The 25,232-nt window shown below is 36.5% G+C and overlaps 1 protein-coding gene across 1 annotated transcript; it reads left to right on the top strand.

Moving 5' to 3' along the window:
• The first annotated feature begins 1,569 nt into the window (after nt 1–1,569).
• Nucleotides 1,570–16,002, top strand: PGRMC2 (progesterone receptor membrane component 2). The gene is made up of 3 exons (XM_070757725.1): nt 1,570–2,045; nt 12,631–12,786; nt 14,133–16,002. Exons 1-3 carry the CDS (start codon nt 1,673–1,675, stop codon nt 14,228–14,230), a joined length of 627 nt encoding a protein of 208 aa, XP_070613826.1. The 5' UTR covers nt 1,570–1,672; the 3' UTR covers nt 14,231–16,002.
• The last annotated feature ends 9,230 nt before the right edge of the window (nt 16,003–25,232 follow it).

The raw sequence follows: 25,232 nt of genomic DNA, 5'->3' as shown, positions 1-25,232 counted from the left end.
CCAAGACAACTAGACACAAGAACAGTTTTTCCCCGAACGCCATCACTCTACTAAACAAATAATTCCCTCAACACTGTCAGACTTTTTACTAAATCTGCACTTCTATTTCTACTACGGTAGGTTTTTCTCAACATTCCTATCACCCTTTTCCTCCCACTTAGGACTGTATGACTGTAACTTGTTGCTTGTATCTTAAGATTTTTATTAATATTGTTTCTTCATTGCTTAGTTGACCCCTATGACAATCTTTAAGTGTTGTACCACATGATTCTTGACAAATGTATCTTTTTCTTTTATGTATGCTGAGAGCATATACAGCAAGACAAATTCCTTGTGTCAAATCACACTTGCCCAATAAAAAAATTCTATTCTATAAAATTATTTTAATCAAAAATAATTAAAGCATACCCAGCTTTTATGTAGATAGTTATCCATTTAGCATGAGATCAACTGTCAAGGAACCCTAACATTACTGGGGGAAAAAATCTTTGAATTCTCTTAGAAAATTGCTTTTATGCAGAAGCAGATGCATCTTTTAGCAGGTGTTAATAAAAGGTCTCTGGAAATCGTGGCTGAATGAATTCAGGATATATTAAGCACTACTAGCCATATTAAGCACTACTAGCCATAAAATCTATGGCTAGTAGAATTCTAGACCGAGCCATAGAGAATAAATTGGAATCACTCTACACTTTGTAAATATGTTGATGTTCTCGGTTTTAAAATATTATAAATCAACACACCCTCATTTGGTGGAGGGATTGAATGATTAATGTTGGGTGGCGGGAGCACATATCACTGCACAGTTTTGTGTTGTGTGTATTTGTTTGTTATTATTAAAAAATAAATAAAAAATATATTTTTAAAGGATACTGTATATTAAGCACTATTAGTGTTTTGTGTGTTCTGTGGCTGCTACGGACAAGACCTGCTAATTGTTATTTATGTCCTCATACAGCAATTGTAGCTCATTTATTAACAAATGAGATCACTAGTCACAACAACCCCTAGCCAATTCCACCGAAAATTATAGGTGTTTAGGTCCAAAACAACCGGAGGGCATCTGGTTGGGTAAGGCTGAGACCTAGGAAATTGTACATCTTCTCCACTGAAGAAAAGACACTGAAACCCCGCCCCGAAAATCCTCCTCCAAATAAGCAACTACCTTATGCACCGTCTGGCTTTATGCTGCAGGGCGGGACCCCGAAGCGTATTTATAGTAATGATGATAGACTAAAAGCATTCGAGATATACGTGTTCAGCTGAGCCAGTAACGTCAGAGTCCATCAAGCCCGCCTCAGCTTCGGCCATTCCAACCACCCGCCAAACTCCAAACCGAAGAGCGAAGGTTTTTGTGAATATCAGGAGGGGCGGGGCGGGGAAAGGCAAGACGGGACGGACGCAAGCGCGTTTCTCCGCTTCAGGATTTCTCCCGCCCTCTCCAACGAAGCTTTCCATAAGGTGGAATTCAACCGTTGGGTAGCGGCGTGCACCTGTTTTTTTTAATTCGTTTTTGCTGGGCGCGAGCTAGCATGGTGACGTGTCTTTAGCCGCAACCAATGGGAGCAAGGGATGAAAAAAAACACATAGGGTGCCCCGCCTCCGCCTTTCCCCTCTCCTCCCCGACTGGGGGCGGAGCGGTTCCTTTCAGGCAGGCGCTGGCTGGGGAGTGATGGCGGACGATGGGATTGAGAAGCTAAGGACGGAGCAAGGCGACAGCGGAGGCGGCGGAGGCGCTCCACCGCAGACGGCGGCTGCCTCGGCCGGAAGCTGGCTGTGGGGCGGCTGGTTCGACATGCTCTTGATCTTGACGCTGGTGATCGTGACGCTTTTGGCCTACCAGGTCTACAAGCGCTGGGGCAAAAGGATCGGAGCGGGGGGCGCGGCGCCACAAAGTCAGGCCCACTCCTTGCCCCGTATGAAGCGGCGGGACTTCACGCTGGAGCAGCTGCGCGAGTACGACGGCGCGCGGTTGCCGCGCATCCTTCTGGCCGTCAACGGCAAAGTCTTCGATGTAACCAAAGGCAGCAAGTTCTACGGGCCCGGTGAGGGGAGGAAAGAGGGTTGTCGCTTTTCTTCCGGACTCCACGCAGTTTGGGGGGCATAAAGGGGGTCTTGAGTATCGCTGTAGTTAGAAAGGCCTTTGGGGGAGAGAAGGTTGGACGGGTCTTTTTCAACTAATTCCCACATTAAGTCAATCTGCGGTTAACCGAACCAGGATTTACTACATTGTTTGGGTTCACTTAATTCATTACTAATTTCAGGCTAATGACCTGTGTGAGCCTAATAATAGCAGATACTTATTAAATAAAAGAAGCATCTTTATTTTGTTCAGAGTACCGGCATTCTTTTAGCCTTCGCTGTGAGTAGATGGAAACAGATGTTCTTTCAGACAGAAGTCTAAAATCTGGTCAAAGTTCTGGGTAGTGTTGTCATTCCGTTTAGGCTGCTTTGTCATCTTAATTGAAGATATTTCAACAGTTGGAATTGAATGTAGGCCATAGTCCAACTTATTACATTGTGTTGAATTATGAGTAGGCAGTTTTGATCTTATCGTAGTTTTTTTTAGTAATAGCTACCCATGGTTACCTTGAAAAAATCCCTAGCTTTCCATTAAAACGAGCTGTGTGGAATTGTAGTGTTTTGCATTACACTTTATAAGAAATATGAAATTTGGTTTTTTGTGTAGCTTTCAGGGAACTTGATAATTGAACTCTGTTCTGAATGAGTAGTACAACATTGTAATAAAAATTGCAGACATCTGTAAAGAAGCATGTAGGGTATAATAAAAGAACATGGCATAAGTTGAGCCATTTCTAATTTAGGTAGGTAAGTGTTGTAGTTGTAAGTAAAATACATAAGTTCAACTAATTCTACTGCTATTTTTAAATAGGATTATAAAGAGCTTAATTATGTTATTTTAAAAGCTATCATTTTATGTAGCATACATAGTGACACCATTGGAATTTCTATATTAAATGAGGGAAAATGAGTTGTAGTGGCTGCTATACTTAAAAAAACCTTTTGTGAAAATGTTTTTGAATGCTGTTTAAAAATTAGTGGCCTCTAATAGCCATTTCCTTATATTGTAAATAAAGTTTGAAAGTCAGCAAAGTAGTTGAGACATCCAGTTTAATCTATCAGCATTCTTTTAAATGCATTTCATGTAGCTTATGTGTAACCTGTACTACAGGATTCTAGTAGCTAAGATACTGGGACTATTAGATCTTTCCAATCTAGATATTTAATTTAGGAAGGCATAATTGTAGCAAATTAATGTATCAAGGTGAATGTTTACACAACACTACACAGTATAAGTTGGTTTATCAGTATTGTAAATATTGAGTATATAACAATACTTTTACAACTGTAAATAACTTAATCTAAGTTAACTGCAAAAATTCTATACCAATCCTTATACTTAAGTAAGACAATTACTCAAAAGTATAAACATTACATTTTTATTATCATTAGATCCACCCATGGTAGGTAGCATATTGGGCATCAAGGGATTTCCTGCATCTTGGGCAAGTAATTCAGTGTTTTCCCATGTGATGTTTAGAGTTTTCCATGAACATTCTTCACCATGTATTTCGAGAGAATTCAAAATAATGTGGCCCAAACATATTGTCTTCCTTAAAAGTCCTTTTGAAATAAAATGATTTCTAATTTTTCAGGAATATAAACAGTGGCAAAGATTCTGGCTGGGGAAGATGGTCTTGCAAATACATAGGTGACAAGCTATATAAGACTTTAAAGGTTAAACCCAACACTTTGAATTAGAATTGAAAGCCTACTGGCAATCAGTGTAGTAACCTCAGCATAGGTATTCTACTACTGAATGCTATGTTATGAACTAATTGCTGCTACTGAATCATCTTCAAGAGCAGTGCTCTTGAAAAAGGTAATATACTAGCCTGGAAGTGGTGAGGATATGAATCACAGTTTCAAAGGATCCCTATTACAAAAAGTTCCACACATCTGGCACATCAGCCCAACTGTGAAAAAGCCTTCCTGGCCAGAGCTTCCAACTATTGTTTAATCATAACCCCAATTCCAGGATGACTCTCAAGATGCAATCCTGCTCTTTAGAGAGAATACAGCAATCCTAGAGCTAAAATAATGATTGAGATCAAAACAGATTACCTGGAGATAATTCTATTCTGCATGAAGAGGGTTGATCTTGTTTTGGCCATCTAAATTCTTACAACTTCTAAACACCAAGTTAGAATGTCTGCAACATATCTGGCTAAATTGGAGTTGCAATGTATAATAATCAATACATAATATTGTATGTCACGCTCCCTTCAGTTTTGTGTAATTAGTGGAAAGCATGGAAGAGAACATGTAAGTCCTGTGACATTCCTTAGTGAAGGAGCCAAGGACTTGACCCACCCTTCTTCCAGACATTTGGAATGATCCATTCCTCATTGAATGCCCAGCACAATACTATGTTGTGGAGAGGTCCAATAGGTTCAGGAATGCACTCTCCTCATCCAAGTCCTAGAAGTTATTAACGAAGAATGCCAATGTTGTTCCTGTCCCATGCTTTGGTTGAACTTTGAATAGAAAGGGTCTTCATACTATATTTTCTGTAGGCTCTTCTGAAGCTGAATTCTTACTACCACCTTTAAAATTATCTCTCAAAGGAGGAAATTGTGTAAAGTTATCCATTGTGGTTTATTAAATTTATATATTAACTTGTTAAGCAACTATAGATGGCTATAGGTTTGAAAACTGCAATATAGGAAAATAATAAAGGTAAAACAAAATGTAAAATATATTGTATTGGGAGCCAAATGCCTCCTATAATTCCAAAAAAGTTATATAAGTCTCTGGCCTAACACCTGAGGGAAGAACTAGGACTTAGGATTTTCTTAAAAGCCTGCTAAATTTAGGAATGATTGCTATAAAATAGAAGGAACATCTGAGTTCCACTAGGTGCCAGTATTTAGTAGATGGATTAGGTTAAAAAAATCCTTTCAGTAAGGAGTTACACTACTACTGCCTCTTTGAAGATTGGCTACAGCTTTCTTGATTCAGTTATTTATCTCCTCCCAAATCCAACTTCACTTTTCCAACCAATGGAAAGAGCCAAGTAGGTGAACAGTTGAATAGCTGTATAAATCAGGTTTGGCCAGAAACAATATGTGATAGTTATCAATGGTTTATGAAAAGACTTATGGATTCTTCCCTACTCAAGAAGAAAGCGTCTGTTGTGATTCAGAATGTACTATAGAAGGCACTTTAGAATGTATCATAAACACAGTATATTTATTTAGTGACTCTCAACAACTATTTGTAATTGTGACATTGGTGAAAAAGTAACTTTGCAACAAGTGCCTGCATTTAGGATATTTTGCAATGTTCCTCTGTAATCTGTTCGCTATTACCATTAGCTATAGTTAGTATGCATTGTCTTGTGTCTGTTTTTTCTCTTCTCACAAAGCAGAGACTACTTAAACAAGGTATCTCTTCTTCAGCTACTTTTTTGGGGCAGTGTATTGTATTCCTAAAAAATGCCAACATGTTAATAAATTCAGTTCTGATCTTAATTAGTAGATTAGAACCTTGGACTGACAGTTGCAGCATGTAACTGACTAGACCATAATCAGTTTCAGATTGAAAGCTTCCTTTTGCCTCCTAAATTAATGCTAGGCAAACTGTTGCTGTTAGTGCATTTGTTTCAGTGTCTGTTCACATTGTGTTTGGTTACTCTTTTGAAATTCCTTCCTTTCCAATGAATGTAAATACATTCTCTTGTTAATAATCTCACTGCTGGGGTGAGGATTTTAAAGGTCGGACGTCTTCGTGACGTCAAAGCTCCGCCCATGGAATTCCCTATTGGGATTCCCCACCTCCTTTCTAGCCTCCAGATTGGCCGAAAACGGCACTCCGCCAAGCGGCGGCGCCCGGCTGTAACCTTCTGAAACAGCCGGGCGCTTCTCGGCGGCCTCCGGAACCCGAACTTCTGGGTTCGGCGTTCGGGAGAATGCCGAGAAGCCCACCGGCTGTTTCAGAAGGTGACAGCCGGGTGGCAGCGCCCAACGGAGCGCCATTTTGCGATCTACGGTGGGTTCGAAAGCCGAAAAAAGTTCGTAAGAAGAGGCAAAAATTTTCCGAAGCCCGGGTTCATATCAGGAGGGGTTCGTATCATGAGGTACCACTGTATTCTGTTGCCTTCAAACAAAATTGTACCATGTCAAAATATAACTATGAGTACCATATTTCCCTGAAAATAAGACCCTGACTTGTATCTTTTTGAACCCTAAAATAAGTGCTTGGCCTTATTGCCATGCACTCAAAAGCCCAATTGGGCTTATTATCAGGAGATATCTTATTCTGGGGGGAAACAGGGTACATCTGTGATCCTTGTTTGGACATGGCATGCATTTAACAATATGCTTTTTGATCCAAGATTGAAATAGATGCTAGAAATGTAAATTCTAAACTACTAAATTCAAGAGCAAAATAACATGGGCAAGCACAATGTCATTCATCCCATATTGGATATGGAATGTCTAAATGGGTAGTTTTCCAGTTCTATTGATTTCAACTATACAGTGCTACGTTGGTACTTGACTCTTTCAAAACGCATTGAATGTTACATTTTGATGCAAAAAAGTTGTCCCAGTACTCGTTTGGTATTCAGCCTCCTGTGATAGGAAATGGGGGGCAGCCACAAAAAACAGACAGAAAGCTGGACATGCTGGGAAGGTCACTGCAAAAGGAAGAGGCAGACAGGAATCCTTTCCAATGGAACAAAGGGTCATGTTGTAAGTCACGTGTTTTGTTTGGGATTTGTTACACCTCCTGGAACCAATTAAAGACAAGTACCAAGGTACCACTGTATTCACATTCATACCTTGGGCTCTTACTGAATTCCTAGGGACTGAAAAATGTTTAGGTTTGACTGGAATGGAACTCTTCCTGATATAGCAAAACAACCCATGATGCCATTGGTTCATTCTTTCAGAGATACTTCCTAAACAGAAATATCAAATCCTTAAGGGCTGGCAAAAAAGCAGTGGGAGCAGGAGTGACTTCTGATTGACTGCCAACTTCCCCATTGATTTTGCTTGTAGGAAGCTAGGAGGGTGCATCAGAAATCACAATTGTGATCACAACCTTATGAAAACAACTGATGTGTATGTAGATCCTTGAGATACTAGTTATATGGCGCAATGGGTCTTTGTTTTTATACACATGCTTATAATTTAGTGGATTTGAAGCACCTTGATCCAAAAAATATTTTGCTATAAATGCACTGCTTGTGCTAATTGAAGGGGACAAACAGACAGGAGAAATTTACTAGTATAGATAGGAAAAGAAATAAAATTTACTAGTATAGATAGGACAGGAAATAAAATTTGTGAGTATAAGGTTGCCTAGATGGGTTTCTTCAATATTTTGATACATCAGAATTTACCTTTGACATGGAATTGGCTTATAAACAATCTGCTGAGACACAAATATAGGTGAATGAAGGGGGAAAAGGGGACTAATTTGGTGCTTAAGATCTCATGTTACTTTTATTCATATATTTTCTTTAATAATAGAAATTTATAATGGAATAATTAGATATATGATGAGAAGAAAAATAAAACCTGACTCAGAAATATGTGCAAAAAAGTGGAAGTAAGCATATCTAGTGTTACATTTGTAAACTATGTACTGTACATACTAGAGATTCATCAAGAGAGTATTTCCTGTTTGAGATGCATAAAATGTTAATTATTTCTTACATCATGTCAATCAACAAATATTTTGATGAATCGCTGGAAATACCTACCCCAATCTAGTATGGAGCATGCCACACTGGGATAAATAGGCACATTTGTAATTTTGAGAGTACACTCCATGGATTTAGTTGACAATCACATAATCTCTCTAAGAATGCATGATGGTAAATAATTGCTTTTACTTTTCAGGATTTCAGGATTTTACTTTCAGCTTTGTCTTTTTCTCTGAGAATACATCTTTCCCCCATCCCACAGAGCACCAGAGAGCAACACCTATTTTTTTTTACTTTAAAAAGAATGTTTATTAAGAGAAATACTTGAGACTAATGTTTTACAGCATATCAGGTTCCATTTAATTTTGTAAAATTACAATTCTAAAATTGTAGTACAGGGAATATAGCAGATATGATAAAACTCTGCGGGTGTCATAGTATACATTAGCTTAAAATTTGTCTTTTAAGTACTGATCTGGCCGTTTAAAAACAACTACTGTATTCTATTTGCAGGAAGTGCTTAATGTCAGACAATGTGATAATAAACTATCTTCCTTTCAGTATGTTATATTTTTTAATGATTCCTTAACATATTAGAATGCATTATTAGAATGTTGGAAACTCTGGTTTGATTTTGATACCTTCAGATTAAGTTATTAATAACAATAGAGATGTGGTATGTTTCTCTTCCTCAGGCTTTTAATAGACATTCTTTTCCCTACTTTTTTATATAGGTGCATACTTTTTTAAAAAGGAAGGTGGGTTTTTTGTGTCACATTAGGATTTGGCAAAAAATTACTAACTTTCTTAAAAATCAATCAGGTCGTTGCAAGCATGCATGTTTTTTCCATCCATGCTATGGTGTTCAGAAAATTTCTGGATTATACTGATTTTTCATTTTTTTCAACTGCTGTAAGGGTCAGAATAACTATATCAACCCTCTTTGAGTATTAATGCATTTATCTTGTTCCTTGAAGTGTGGTGAGATGGCAACTCTGAAAATTCCATTATTGTATTGGTTTGCTTGCCATACTCTAAATTTCCTCAGAACCCAATTTTTTAAAATGAAAATTCAGGATCAGCTGAAGAAAATTGCTTATCTTAGTTATAGGGTTCCTGTTTCTTTCATAAGTGGAATTGTAAGGGAAGTGGATTTTTCAAAGTTAGTTTTTAAAAGAGTTTATTATTACCTTAGTACCTCTCTTAAATCTAAGCTTGTCTTTACTTAATGTTCTAGAATATGACAGGGATAGGATTCCTTTCAAAATTTTGTGAATTTTGCCACAGTAGTTTCAAGGCCAGGAGTTATGTTTGCGCAGATTTCAATCTATGTGGTTTTAGCTTTTATAAACAGGCTAAATTTATTGGCCAATATATTCTTATACTTTTATTAAAAGATTCATTTATATTTTTATGTTTTGTCAGTACATTCCAAAATTTGCTAAACTATAAATCCTTATGAGTTATTATAATCAGATTTTTGATCTTCTATAGCTTTACATCAGAATCATAAATCATCTATCACTGGAAATAACATACAGCAACTAGAAACACTTAAATTAGTTTTAAAGAGACATATGGTTCAACCAAAGGTAGATTTTTCTCAGTTCCATTGATAATAGTAGGAAAGAGAATCCCTCACAGAGTTATTTTAAGAAATGTATATATATTTTTCTGATTACCATTTAATATACCTTACAATTTATTTTTTACAATAAACTAATCACTTGGGAAGTTCCCCATGTTCCTTTTAATTTTTGTGAATTCATTTAAGATGAGGTTCCAAATATTGAGAGCGCAAAATGTAGATTTCATCCTGGGGAAAGATTTGTTTTATGAATACTGAGCTGCTAAGATCCCCCCCCCCCCCCAATCTGTGATGCAAGTTTTTAAAAAAATCACAGTGACAGATTTGTATGGATTTCTGATGCTAATGGATGGTGTTTTGTTTGTGAGTGTGTATTTCAAAAGCTAAGAAAGTATGGCTAACCTGGCAATTTGGGAATTTCTTCTTCACCTGTGATTATTTTCTTAATGACTTTGTAGTTATGCAGGGAAAAATTAAAAAAGAAACTTCTTAGCTCAGCAATATTGAACTAAATTGGGCAACTTAAGAACTTACCATACTTGTACTTACCTACAATTAAAGAAATGGAGTATTGTTATATTAGGTATCTCTTCTACAGTAGTATACAATTTTGGGCACTGGCTATTTTCCTTTGTGTATTGATGTCTAACCATCCTACTATGATGGGTTCTATAAGGAATTTGCCCCAAGCTGTGAAAAATTTAGCAGTTTCAGAAAATGGCAATATGATAAACAATAAATAATTTGAATAAATGTATTTGCTTTTTTAGAATATAACGGCTTTTGCAGTATGGTGGATACCTTAAAATACACGTATTACCACTTTCATGAATAAAACTAAATATATACATGTAAAGTGCTAAATAAGCAAAATAAATAAATTTTATCTGCCTGGCAGATGGTTATGATAGATGCATATCCACAGATTTAACCAACTTTCAAAATGTGCTTCAGTTTTGATCAATTACTGTTTTACCTACTCAGATTTTTTAATCATTTTAGAAAATTGTGCTCCCATGGATGTTTCACAGCCTCTGTAATAGATTATCAACTTTAGATGAAATAATCTACAATAATATTATTATGGCTTTTATCAAGACAACAACTTTTGCTAGAAAGCAGGCATCAAATATACAGCTAATTTTTTTTAAAAAAATACATTCTGGTTGCATGGATAAGAGCCTCACCCCCCCCCCCCCAAATGAATTCTTTGGCAGCATGAAGTTTAATAAAATGTGGGAATGAAATATGCAAAACTGAAGCCAACATTGCTATATTATGCTCTTAAAAAATATCACTATAGTACTTGGTCATAATACAAAGAGGGGGGAAAATACCCAGTTATACCTCAAGATATGGATTTCTCTGAAATCCTAGCATTTTAATATGGGCAAATGTTTCAGAGATTCATTTTTCAAAACTTGGTTATGTGTTGCAAATATATATTTACAGGTTGGATATGGTTCTACTTTCTGTACATGCGTGAATTTATAATTCCCAAAGCAATTGCTCGATAATAAGATTATCTCAATCTTTATGCTTGTGTAAAATCATTGGGAATTGCAAGAGATTTCTTATTTGCCTTACCAACTGAGAGCATCCAGTGAAACGTTTTACGCTTCTGTATGTACAACGTTGAGCATCTTACATCTGGGTCTGTATCTTAATTTTATATTTGTCCAAAATTATGCTTATTTTTAAGACAGAGTTAAATGTTTGGTCTCGTATTGCTGGATAAATCCTAACATTTATTCCATAATTGTTTCGAACACAATTACCATTAAATATGCAGAAATACCTCTTCACTATAAAACAAACTTTGTAACAAGTGATTTTGGAAAACAGCTATAAATTTTTGCATTTCACATTTTAGCACAAATAATTTGTGTGCATCTGTGTATATACCCAAACACACAGTGACCCAATGTGGTTTGGTGATTAAGGAATTAGGTTAGAAATTATGGGACCATTTTAGTTGAGAAGCCAATAGCATTACCTTCTGCCAGTCACCCTCTACCATCCTAGGAAGAAACTTACCAAGAAAACTGCAAAGAGTGATCACTGTCTTGAAGCTGCAAATAAATACACATTTATACGTGCATATATTATTTAGTCAATTTAGTACCCATCTGCGTTCCATACTACTGAAATATTAGGGTGATATGTTAACAATTCAATGTAGCCTGTTTTTAAAATAAGCACATAATACAGGTAATCCTTGACTTTCAACCACAATTGAGCCTAAAATTTCCGATGCTAAATGAGACAATCCCTTAAGTGAGTTGTATCCCATTTTATGACTTTTATTGCTACAGTTAAGTGAATCATTACAGTTAAGTTAGTAAAACAGTTATTAAGTGAATCTGGCTTCTCCACTGACTTTGCTTGTCAGAAGGTCACAAAAGATCATGTGACCGCATGACACTGCAGCTGTTATAAATATGGGCCAGTTGCAAAGTATCCAAATTCTGATCATGTGACCAGAGATATGCTGGAACATTTGTAAATATAAAAAACAATCATAAGTCACTTGTTAGTGCTGTTGTAGCTTTGGTCACGAAGCAAAGGATTTTAAATTGAAGACTATATCTAAGCACAGTTTGTGCAATAAAAACATAAAACTTGTTTCTAATGTGAAATTCTTTATATTACTTTTAATAGGCAGTTATGGATTCCATATTATGTAACCTGAAAATTACAGATAAGCTATTTTCAAAGATAATTTGATAAATATTGGTTAGACTGTTAAGATCCATTAGTTTCTTTAAAAACAGTAAAACTCCCCAATTTTTCAGGGAACATAAGCCCTCTTTTGAATTTTGTACATATACGAAAATGCTCAATGCTTTCATATACTTTTCAATATCTTTTAGTACAGTTTTAGTGCAAAATCTGTGTAGGATATTGCTTTTTATAATCTGTAATAACTCTACTTGTTCATATGGATAATCTGTTAATTTGACAGTTTTGTAGTTTGTTGGGCATAATACTCAAGTGGGATTAGATCCAGAGAAAATAGAATAATTTTGTATTTAGAAGTCTGAAATAGAAATGTATAGCTGATAGCATCTCAATTGATAGCAATAAATAATTTTTGTTCAGCATTTGTAAATTTTTCTCAAAATATTTTCTGAAATTAAAAGATAGTAGGTAATTGAAAGTATGAGTATTCAAGTACGTTATATTTTAAATGTAATGGATTCATTGTTCAAATTTAATTATTTTAAAGAAAGCTTTAGTCATTATGTATAGACATGAATACCATTAAATACATGTAGCTTTATAAATGTATTTTTTCTGTTTTCAGAAGGTCCTTATGGAATATTTGCTGGAAGAGATGCCTCGAGGGGACTAGCAACTTTCTGTCTAGATAAAGATGCACTTAGAGATGAATATGATGATTTATCGGACTTAAATGCTGTGCAAATGGAAAGTGTTAGGGAATGGGAAATGCAGTTTAAAGGTAATTATTTTAATTGAAATATTTCTTTCCATGAAATACAGCTCAATATTTTTCAAATAACATATGCACATCTTCCTACAATAGTGGTGACTTTTCTTTTACAATAGAATAATTCAAGTATGTGTTGTATGTATATGTATATATACACTGCTCAAAAAAATAAACAACACAATATAACTCCAAGTAAATCTAGAACTTCTGTGAAATCAAACTGTCCACTTAGGAAGCAACACTGATTGACAATCAATTTCACATGCTGTTGTTCACATTCAATGTTCACATGTTCACGTTCAGTGAGAATATTTCATTCAGATGTAGGATGTGTTATCTGAGTGTTCCCCTTATTTTTTTTGAGCAGTATATTTATATATAAAGAATTTATAGGAAGATAACTTTACTAGATTTCTATTATCAGGTATACAAATAGCCAAAATCCAACATCAAGAGATGAAATGGAATGTAGAAGTGTTAGAAACTGTCTCCATAACTTCTGGGGATGCAAGACAGGGTTTTGTTGTTTTGGCGTTTAAAAAAAAAACAGGTAGGAGCTTTCCCCATCATTCTCATGACTGAGATTTCTACAGTGGGACTCAAAAGTAATCTTTTGGGAATGATACTAGAGAAGTAGGACATGTCCTATATTTTTCATTCTATTCCATTACCTTACATCACAAAGATGCGATTTATTTATTTATTTATTTGATTTATTCAATTTTTATGCCGCCCTTCTCCTTAGACTCAGGGCGGCTTACAACGTTAGCAATAGCACTTTTTTTTAGCAGAGCTAGGCTATTGCCCCCACAATCCGGGTCCTCATTTTACCCACCTCGGAAGGATGGAAGGCTGAGTCAACCTTGAGCCGGTGATGAGATTTGAACCGCTGACCTTCAGATCTACAAGTCAGCTTCAGTGGCCTGCAGTACAGCACTCTAAATGCTTTCATAGATAGCAGTATGATCATACCCTTGTATCCGAGTCAATTAAGTCAGAGATCTGTGCAATCTCAATTTATTTCTTAAAGAGAAGCTGGAAGCTTCTGCTTCTGAGTTAATATGAGCCCGCTAGCCCATCTAAATTCCTTTATTGCTGCTTGTGTGGAATTACTAAAGGAGAACATGTAATATTTTCTTAAAATGGCAAAAGCTATGATGCTCAAATGTATTTGGAACATAGTGCCTTTTCATTTTAAAAGTGACTTTTGCAATACAAAAATAGTTGCAAGAGTTGCATGTAGACAGCCATGAAATGTATACATTTATAATGGCTTTGTTATAACAAATGTATTAAATAGTATGATATCAACTAGTTTTTAAATATATGTATAATATTCTTTATATCTTTTCCAGAAAAATATGACTATGTAGGTAGACTCCTAAAGCCAGGAGAGGAACCATCAGAATATACAGATGAAGAAGATACCAAGGATCACACTAAACAAGAATGAACTTTGTAAATCACCAAAGTCAAGGGCCTTTGGAGCTGTAATCTTTTATTCCCCATCAAAGAATGCCATACAATTTTGGGTACACTTCATCTACTACAGAAAATGATTTGTTTTATATATGATCCTTTCCTGATGAAGATTTGATATGATTAGTAGGCATTCTTTGTGCTGCCAAACATTTTTTTTTGTTTTATTTTTTATTTTTGCAATTTATCTGTGACTGGAAAGGCTTCATTAATGGGGGCCAGGGATATAAAATGCAAAGAAAGCAATTTCTTTCAGCATGTTGAAGCCTTTGAACAGTTTGTTATTTACAGGCTTACGTGTTTCATGTGTAATTTCTACTTTTTGAGCTCTAAATGGAAAACCTAGTTCTTTTAAGGAATCCGTAGTTAACATAGGGCCTGAAACATAATAAATGGGACTGCTCAGACAGAAAACTATTTCAGAGCTCTGCAGATTATAAAGTTTTAAATAAAATTCTAAAGGATAGAAGAGAATTAATTTGCAGACATTATCATCTGAAATCTGCCTTCTATGCTTCTCTTTCCCCTGAGTCAAAACAAAATATTTGTGCCTTATTTCACTTAGACTTGAATTGTTTTAGAGGAAAACCCAAAATATAACATGCGTCACTAAAAGCAGCATTGAAGATTGGCTAGAACAGTCAGTTTACTGGAACAGTTGATGTCATTTTGTATATAGAATATAAAGAAATACACAGTGTTATAGATATCTATATAGATATATATATATAAATAATGTATGTGTGCGTCTATATACATACACATGCAAACTTTAAAGAGTATAATGGCCAAATGCATTCTCCCTTTGCCTTTTAAATAAGCTCAATTAGTATTTTTTCCATCTCCAGGGAGCTCCTTAAAGGTCAGGAGCCTAACCTCATATCATTGTGAAATGAGGGTATGCATGGATGTGACTGAGTGCAAAAGGTGGGAGGAGGGTTCCTACAGATATTGTAAATATGAATACAATTTTAATAAAGCATGTAAAATACCAAATGTGCTGTCAGACTTTATGTAAATGCTGAAAAACTAGTATTGGTGGCTAGGACTTTGTGTTTCAGGAAGAAAAAAGAAAATTGACCTAATATTTTTGCACTGCATTAAACCATTGGCCAGACATTTTTAATAATTTTTTTCATGAATTGCAATACATAAAAAGCAACAGTTTCAGTGAAAAAACCAATGACGTATCTGCATAGAACATATATATAGAAACGCTTTGTTGACTATGTCATTCTTTTCCTAGCCTATTAACTACACCACTACTTTATTTTTTGATATAGCAAATTCTTTCAGAAATGCAACTTAAATTTTCTTCCAAGTTTTGCAAACAAAATAAGTCAGAACACTAATTGAGTTGTGGCATCCAACATTAAAAAGAAAAAGCATGCAATTCATCAATGAGTCTGGCAAGAGGGAAATGTGATATTCAGTACATCTGTTAAGAGTATTTTCCACAAAAATATGTGAAAAGTATCTGATTCCAAATGACCAAATAGTTCTGGCTTTTGCTCAGGTTGGATTGTAAATGGTAATTATTGATAGTGTCTATAGAAAAATACTGTTCCCCACTTTTTTATGTGAACATTTTGTTGCATTTATTTTTCATGTCTAAGCCTCCATTGATGAGCCAGTTATAATTCTTCCACTCCAAAATTTTATTCTATAATTGAAATTATGTGGTCTGTTTTGAGAAATGAACATTTTGTGTTTTATAAAAAATAAATAAAGTGTTCCGTAGATATATTGTTAGTGTGTTGCACTTCTCATTTCCTTATAGGAAAACTATTATTAAGGAAATCTTGGCCTCATTTGAGGTAGACATTGTATTTTTTTCTGTTAGTGATTTTTATTTGGGGTTGTTTTGTAATTGTTCTTAGTGCTGTTTCACTCATTTTAAAATATATACATTTGTGTACACAAATAAGAAAAAGAATGTGCTTTTAAAATGTATCGACAGTAATTTTGTTAGCCTCTGCTTTGCTTAGCAACTCTGAAGGATCTCAAGGCTTCAGCCATTATGCATATTTCTTCACACATATCACATGAGTTAAAATAGATTTCTAAAATGTGTAAACACACTGTTGAATTTCCTTTATAGGAGAAGCTTTTTCATATTATATAGTTTTAAGAGCAAAGGGAGTCATAACTGAAATCCTGGAAGTTGAACTATTTTACATTTCTAAGCTGTCCAATTTCTCAATTCTTGATGGTGTACAAATTTCAAACCAAACAAATGAAACATTAAGCTAATGAAAAAAGCAAGTTGATCATCCCAGAAATAAAAACATCCACAGACCATCTTAAAGACTGAAGAAAAAGCCAGGTTTCCAGAGCTTATTTATATAGAACAGGGTAAGGATCATTCAAATTTCCAAAGCAATGCTGTGACAGAAAGACATACAGTTGGGGGGAAAGTATTTAGTCAGACACAAATTGTGCAAGTTCTCCCACTTAAAAATGTTAGAGAGGCCTGTAATTGACATCATAGGTAGACTTCAACCATGAGAGACAACATGAGAAAACACATCCAGAAAATCATATTGTCTGATTTTTAACGAATTGATTTCCAAATTATGGTGGAAAAGAAGTATTTTGTCATCTACAAATAAGCAAGATTTCTGGCTCTCACAGACCTGTAACTTCTTTAAAAGATTCTTCAGTCCTCCACTCCTTACCTGTAGTAATGGCACCTGTTTGAATTTGTTATCAGTATAAAAGACACCTGTCCAGAACCTCAAACCATCACACTCCAAACTCCACTATGGTGAAGACCACAGAGCTGTGGAAGGACACCAGAATCAAAATTGTAGCCCTGCACCAGGCTGGGAAGACTGAATCTGCAATAGGCAAGCAGCTTGGGGCGAAGAAATCAACTCTGGGAGCAATAATTAGAAAATGGAAGACATACAAGACCACTGATAATCTCCCTTGATCTGGGACTACACGCAAGATCTCATTCCGTGGGGTCAAAATGATCACAAGAACAGTGAGCAAAAATCCCAGACTCACCTGCAGAGAGCTGGGACCAACATAACAAAGGCTACCATCAGTAACACTGCACCGCCAGGGACTCAAGATTCTGCAGTGCCAGACGTGTCCCCCTGCTTAAGCCAGTACATGTCCGGGCCCATCTGAAGTTTGCTAGAGAGCATTTGGTTGATCCAGAAGAGTATTGGGAGAATGTCATATGGTCAGCTGAAACCAAAGTAGAACTTTGGTAGAAACACAACTGGTCGTGTTTGGAGGAAGGAGAATGCTGAGTTGCATCCAAAGAACACCATACCTACTGTGAAGCATGGGGGTGGCAACATCATGTTTTGGGGTGGTTTCTCGACAAAGGGACCAGGACGACTGATCCGTGTACATGAAAGAATAAATGGGGCCATGTATTGTGAGATTTTGAGTGCAAACCACCTTCTATCAGCATGGATCTTTCAGCATGACAATGATCCCAAATACACCGCCAGGTCAACGAAGGAGTGGCTTTGTAAGAGGCATTTTAAGGTCCTGTAGTGGCCTAGCCAGTCTCCAGATCTCAACCTTATAAAAAACTTTTGGAGGGAGTTGAAAGTCCGTGCTGTCCAGCGACAGCCCCAGAACATCACTGCTCCTGAGATCTGCATGAAGGAATGGGCCAACATACCAGCAACAGTGTGTGCCAACCTTGTGAGGACTTACAGAAAATGTTTGACCTCTGTCATTGCCAACAAAGGATATATAAAAAAGTACTGAGATGAACTTTTGTTATTGACCAAATACTTATTTTCCACCATAATTTGGAAATCAATTCGTTAAAAATCAGACAATGTGATTTTCTGGATGTGTTTTCTCATGTTGTGTCTCATGTTTGAGGTCTACCTATGATGTCGGGTGGGTGGGATTATGATATGGATGAGGTGAATGGATATGATATGAATGAAATGTTCGACACACCTGATGCTGCAGAGGCAGGAGGGGGGGCACCTTCCTCTGGGGTGACAGAGGGTCAGAATATTCCGGTCTTGCTAGGGAGAGGCAGATATGGGGGGAGCCGTATGCTTAATAGCGATCCCTTCTTCCGGTTCTGTGAGCTCAACCCAGAGTACTGGTGTCGAGTGTAATTCTGGCCCTGGGCTCAGGCTGCTGCTACTCAATGCCAGGTCGGTGATAAATAAAGCTCTCCTCATCTGGGAATTGATCCTGGATGAGGAGGCTGACCTGGTATATGTGACTGAAACCTGGTTGGGCCCAGACGGAGGAGTTCCTCTCTCTGAAATTTGCCCAGCCGGGTTTCAGATATGGCATCAGCCTCGACCCCAGGGAAGGGGGGGAGGAGTGGCTATAATAGCCAGGGAGAGCCTTTGCCTCCTTGCTCCAGAGATTGTGGGTTGTGAGTCCCTCCTTGTGAAGTTGGACTTAGGGGTTCAGGTGGGCTTGTTACTCACATACCTGCCTCCCAGCTGCGTGTCAACAGCCCTGCCTGTGCTGCTTGAGGAGGTAGCCAAGCTGGCGGTGGGGTTCCCCAGACTTATTGTCTTGGGGGACTTTAACCTACCCTCGCTCGGTGAAACCTCTGAGCTAGCGCAGGAGTTCATGGCCACCATGACAGCCATGGACCTGACTCAAGTAGTACAGGGTCTGACTCACGACGGGGGGCACGCGCCCGACATGGTATTCCTCTCTGAGCAACTGAGTAATGGTCTTAGACTAAGGGGCTTAGAAGTGTTGCCTTTATCATGGTCAGACCATTTTCTATTGCGGCTTGACTTCCTGGCTCCAATCCTTCCCCGGAGGGAGGTGGAACCAACTAGGTGGTTCCGTCTCAGATGCCTGATGTACCCAAAGGGCTTTCAGAGGGCGCTTGGGGTTATTCCAGATGCACTCGTCCACAGTTCGGCAGAGTCTCTTGCTGAGGCCTGGAACAAGGTTGCAGCGGAGGCTCTTGACCGGATTGCGCCGTTGCGACCTCTCCGCGGCACTAGACCCCCATAGAGCTCCATGGTTCAACAAGGAGCTCCGGGATTTGAAGCGCCAGAAGAGACATCTAGAGAAGCGATGGAGGAAGAGTAGGTCCGAATCCAATCGAACACTTTTAAGAGCTCATATTAAGACTTACAAAGTGGCGCACAAGGCGGGAAGATGCGTGTATCATGCTGCCCTGATTGCATCAGTGGAATCCCGCCCGGCCGCTCTGTTTAGGGTGACCCGCTCCCTTCTCAATCAGGAGGGAGTTGGGGAGCCCTTACAGAGTAGTGCCGAGGACTTTTAACACGTTTTTCGCTGATAAAATCGCTCGGATCCAGGCGGACCTCGACTCCAATTGGATAACAGAGTTGACTGACAACGAGTTGCAGAAGTGGCAACACTCTCTGTTGAATGTGCCGTGATATTGTTGGGTGCCTGCGTCGACTGAAGTTCAGACACTCTGGTTATCATAGATAGATGGGTGAAACAGCAAAAACAGTGACTCAGACTTTGAAACATCGCTGTTCTTTTGATATAAATCTATAAGGCATGTCTTACATCCAATGTATGCCAGCATTTCTCGGACGTATGAATGGAACATGGACAAAAATCAGGGAGAACAGTCTCCTGCACACAATGGTACCATGTATTGACCTTTGGTAAAAATGCTGGATCCAATCTTAGAATCACTGTCCAAATGGAATACTGTATTTTCCGGGGTATAAGACACACCCTTTTCCTCCCTAAAAGAGGCTGAAAATTCAGATGCGTCTTATACTCTGAATGCAGCTTTTTTTCAAAGCTTCTTTTCCGAGCCCTAATTAGGTGCTAACGATCTTCCCAGCTCTTATCATGCAGGTTCTTTCATTGTTACTGTCTGCAAAGAATGTTTTCCAAGCCCTGTCTTTGCAGATTTTTTTCATTCCTCTAACTAGCTCCAAATGTTTCTTTCCAGCCCTAACCAGGTGCTAACGATGTTCCCAGCTCTTACCCACTTGCAAGCTCTTTCACTGTTACTCTCTATGAATAATTTCCAAACCCTGTCTTTGTAGGGTTTTTTTATTGTTCTACTTTGCTCCGAATGTTTCTTTCAACCCTAACCAGGTTCTAACAATGTTCCCAGCTCTTACTTGCTTGCAAGCTCTTTCATTGTTACTCTCTCCAAATAAGGTTTTTTTAAAGCCCTAACCAGGGGATAAAATAATATGCTGAAACTGACCAGACTAAGGATGCTAGCCAGATGAATACCCGGTAAGCAGATTTTTTCCCTATTTTCATCCCCCCAAACTAAGGTAAATCTTATATTCCGGTGCACCTTATACTCCGAAAAATACGGTATGCACAAGTCTAACCTGACTAATAATGCCACTAATTCGGACGGGGTGTGGCCCTTCTATTTTGCCTTATCCTGTCCAAAAACTTGGCAGAGCCTGTACTCAATTGCCGTGCCCTGGTAGGGCATGGCAAGCTGTCAATTTCAGGGTATAATAGCTCCACTAATTCTTTATGTAAATTGGCATCTATAGTAGGCTTTAGCTAGTATAGGGGGAATCAATCACTCACTTAAGCACACCGATGTTTGCATATTTTACAGGGAGGAATATTACTCCCAGAATCTTATCCTTGCTGCTCCAATTCGTTTTAAAGTACTAGCAGTCCCCTTTCGGCCAGAATGGAATACTGTACTCCAAATTTCTGAAGCACCTAAAATGGTGGCCAGCGATTTTAAAATGGCCACCACAACTGCCTACAATATTTCAAACAGCTGTCAAGCAAACGACCAAAGCCTTCCAGCTATTTAAAAAATTTAAGAAGTCAATCCTAAGCGATAGAGCAATTCATGATGACAAGCAGACTGCTCAAAGCGATAAAGAAAGCCCCGATGATAATCACGCAATGTTAATCAGTACTTCAAGGTGCGATTTTTAAACACTTGAATCCAAGTCGCTAATGGCTTTCAGAGGCTCATAGCGATGACAGGCTGCCTGAGGGGGGAAAAGCCACCCCTTAGCCTCTAAATAAAACTCCAAAAGTTACAGTTTGTAGTCCATAGACTGTAATATAGGTGCACAGGTGTCATAGCTTCCAATTACTGGTCAATTTCTACAGGAGAAACCTAAAACACAACCATCCCTGCTGAGCAACTGAGTGAAAAAGCTGTCAACTGAGTGAAAAAGCGTAACAACAGTGGAGTGACATGAACAGCTTTGACAGTCCAATAAGAGCAGACAGAAATATCATATGCCTGGATGTTATATTAACCTTGAAGGAGAAGTATTGATTCTCATAAGCAAAAATATTTGAATTAAACAGTTTTCTTACAATCACTAAAAAAAAACCCTCTACCTAATACGATTGTATATGGCCCAATGCATCCCATGTTTACTTTTTTCATTTAGGCAGGTTTTTTGTATAATTCTACAGTTTTCAACAGTGTAGATCCAAATGATTCAAGATGCTGGCTATTCCAATTCCCTAAGACAAATATCGCACCACAAATAGATTTTTCAGGAGATGCCAGTCACTTCCAACCAAATTGACAAAAAGCATTTCTAGAATTTGCTTATGTGCAATTTTTCTATGAACAATTACCCAGCTATTGTTCATTTTACAAAACCTTTTCCTATCAAAAGGTGTGAGGAAACCTAGGCCCATCTTGCTTAGGTACAACTGCCAAATGATTATTTTCAGCAACAAAAAATCCAGATACTTCTATGATCTTTTATTGCTAATCTTTTTTTATGGAATGTATGTTTAGTTTATGTATTTAGAACAACTTGTATTTAAACATATACCTAATGTTCAAGGATATTAATTGAGTATCTGTTACATGAACATTTTGCTGGAAAATTTGAGTACTTTAACCGTTTCTACTCAATATAGAAATAGAAATAGATTTCTAATAATGTTCCCTCTTTGATGAATTCATTAAATGGTAGATACAATCATTTTTTTAACCAAGGCTGCATTTTTTGAGGGATTGTTTTTCTTTTTGTGACCAAGGAATTGTAAGGGAAATATTTTCAGTCAGATTTTTTTGAGATTTGGGGATGAGATAAACTGCAAAATCAGTTAAGTCCTCCATGTAACATTTTAATTCCTTTTAGAACCTGGAAACTGGGAAGGGGGTATATAAGATCTTTTGAGTTTCAAGTAATGTTAAAATATCCATTTATACCTTAGAATCCTTAACCTGTCCGTATCTATAAACTACAATGATGTTTCTTTTAGGGGCTTTTTGAGGTCATGGATTGCTCAGAGGCCATTCATATAAATGCCAGTTTAAAAAACAGTGAATTCCATTTTTTCCAGGTAAGACGCTAGACAGCTGTACAACTATAATCCACTCTAATATTAGCTAACATACTGCAAACTGCCAAAGGAAAGGAAAGAGATCGGGGTCATCATCTTGTGATTGTTGTACACTTCCTTGCTGAATATGAAGAAAATACTGAAATAGATAATGGCAGAGGAAGTTAAAGTAAAACTATTTCTATGTCATACCTTATTTAAAAAAAGATTAATTATCTTTGGAGAGGGGCAGCATACAAGTCTAATAAATTATTATTATTATTATTATTATTATTATTATTATTAATCTGTAAAATTGTCTTATGCTGGCAGCTATGTGAATTTGAAAGGTAAGGGATCAGAAGTCTATTTAAATATCCCATTTATAGGACCTAATGAGAGCCAATACATTTCTGTTTTTCCCACACAAGATAAATAGTGACTTGTATGGACAGTATTCATAACATTTTGGAATCAAGCTATCTAAAGAATATAATCCACATAGTTTTCAGCTTAGAGAAATATAGTAAAAGGCATTCTCAATGGTATATTCTATTTTGGAATACCATGCTCTAATCTTTTGTTTCATTGTACCTTGTAAATTCAATTTGACTTGTTTTGTATTTGTATGCTTTCAAGTTACTTATAATACAATCTCCCTCTTGTTATACAGAATTACATTTTTAGAAAGCATGACATTTGATTCAAAAGTAAGACAGACATTTTTTTTTTTTTTAAATCAAGAAAATATTGTAGTCTGGATGTTGGGAAAGAGTATCTACGCACAGCTCTTCTACAGAAAACAACTTTCTGCATCCAAGCTATAGTGAAGGATATAGAGGAGGGAGGAAAAGTAATTCTAGAACTTTGGTAACATCTGAATATGCTAACAGCTGTACATTTTCAAATTTTTTATTCAATTTAAGGATATACTCTGAAGTAAAATGGGATAGAAGAGACTTTTATATTATTATTTGGATAACAAAACAGTTTTGTTACTCAAAGTGAACCTAATATTCGTTATGGCCCTTCAAGTGATGGTAAAATATAATTAAGAACAAATTTAATGTATAAAGTTGAACTTCAGAGTTTAATTTCTGCAACGGAAGTTTTTGAAGAAATATGTGTGAACAATCCTGCCAACAGCATATATACATAACTGACTTGGACAATGGGCAATTCATCTAATGCAGTGGTGCAAGAATTTACCCCACAAAATGCTGCTGAACTCTCACCAGTCCTTACCTTGAATCTGTAAGAATATAGCTCAAAAACATCTGGAAGGTCATAGGTTTCTTTTCATGGTCTTTCATGATCATGATCATGATAATCAACATTAGTTTAATTTATTGCTATAAACAGTCCCAGGCATTTTAATTCAGAATAGTAAAAAATTATCATACTGATTTAAACAAAATTGCTTAAGAACACAAACTACACCATAAGGTTTTTTTGTATTTTTATAAAATCTGCAAATATACCACAAAGAATGCATACTAAAAACTAATATTCACACATTTGATTTAAAGCAATGAATGTAAATATAATTCTTTTATATACAGCTTAAACCCAAATTTACAACTGCATCATTTTCATGGAGGAGGTGGCATAGATTGAACAGATATCTGAGTTGTAGAACTTCAGCAAACTGAAAAGATGCTATATAAAACTGGTATCATGAATTCCTAGTGTTTTCAAAAAATAGAGCAGTTCTTAAAGGCTTTCCATTAGAAATAGCTGGGAAATCCACTTATTTTCATATTAAATATGCACATATATTCATAATTGTTAAATTCAGATCCTCAAACAATATTTCAGGCATACATATGGACTCATAAAGTTTCCAGCACAGAAATCCAATCTATATATTGGATCACTTAGGGTATTTCCCAGCAATAAGGCATCAACAGTAGTAGGCTTTATTTGTGAAAGTAACCTGAAGACTGCTAAATATCTGTTTTGCTGTATCTAATAAAAATGCACCTATTTCTACCACTTTCTTCCATTTTATTGAAGAAAGATATCCAGTCCCTTATTTTAAGTATTTAAATCACAATAACTACAATTGGTTATTCCATGGACACTTCCTGTTAATTTTCACCTCCTGACATAAATAATGTGTATTTAATTCAATTAATCATTTACATTTAAAGAAAGTGACACTTTGGCCAATTACAGTACAGTTAGTCTTAGGTAAAACAAGGGATTTTAACCATATTTAAAGTGATTTTAACAATTATTTTATTCTAAGTACATTTTCTTCTAAATCCCTTTTAAATTAAAACTGTGTCAAATATTAAAATACAATTAAATTGTTTAAATAATCTCTCATAGAAATGCAAGTCACTTTAGAAATTAAACAGAAAAATACAAGTATTTCTTTAAACTAGAGGATGATTAGAGACCTATTTGTCTTTTTATACTTTTTCTCAAACTTATATATATATATATATATATATATATGTATAAAATTTACTAAGTTTATGACAAGACAGTCATAATGCATCCTCTTTGCAAACTACTTTGCTTAAGTAGAAATAAGAATCGGCATAAAAAAATCTTTAAAACTAAACAACCTGTTCCTAAATTAAAAACTCCATACTCAACTCAAAACCCTAAAACAAATGAAACAAAAAGCAAAACAGATTTCGGAACTAGGTGATGGAAGAGCATGTGTTATATTGAAAAAATGCATTTTTCAATTTAAATGCATGTATTCTGTATGTCTCTCAAAACTA

The sequence above is a fragment of the Erythrolamprus reginae genome, chromosome 7, assembly GCF_031021105.1.
Source record: "Erythrolamprus reginae isolate rEryReg1 chromosome 7, rEryReg1.hap1, whole genome shotgun sequence".
NCBI classification, from domain to species: Eukaryota; Metazoa; Chordata; class Lepidosauria; order Squamata; family Dipsadidae; genus Erythrolamprus; species Erythrolamprus reginae.
This window is presented reverse-complemented; position numbering and strand designations above follow the sequence as displayed.

Excerpts from the sequence above, each read along its gene's own strand:
- PGRMC2 (XM_070757725.1), top strand. The coding sequence starts at position 1,673 with ATGGCGGACGATGGGATTGAGAAGCTAAGGACGGAGCAAGGCGACAGC. Across the intron at positions 2,046-12,630 it reads CAGCAAGTTCTACGGGCCCG|AAGGTCCTTATGGAATATTT; the intron begins GTGAGGGGAGGA and ends TTCTGTTTTCAG. Across the intron at positions 12,787-14,132 it reads ATGGGAAATGCAGTTTAAAG|AAAAATATGACTATGTAGGT; the intron begins GTAATTATTTTA and ends TATCTTTTCCAG.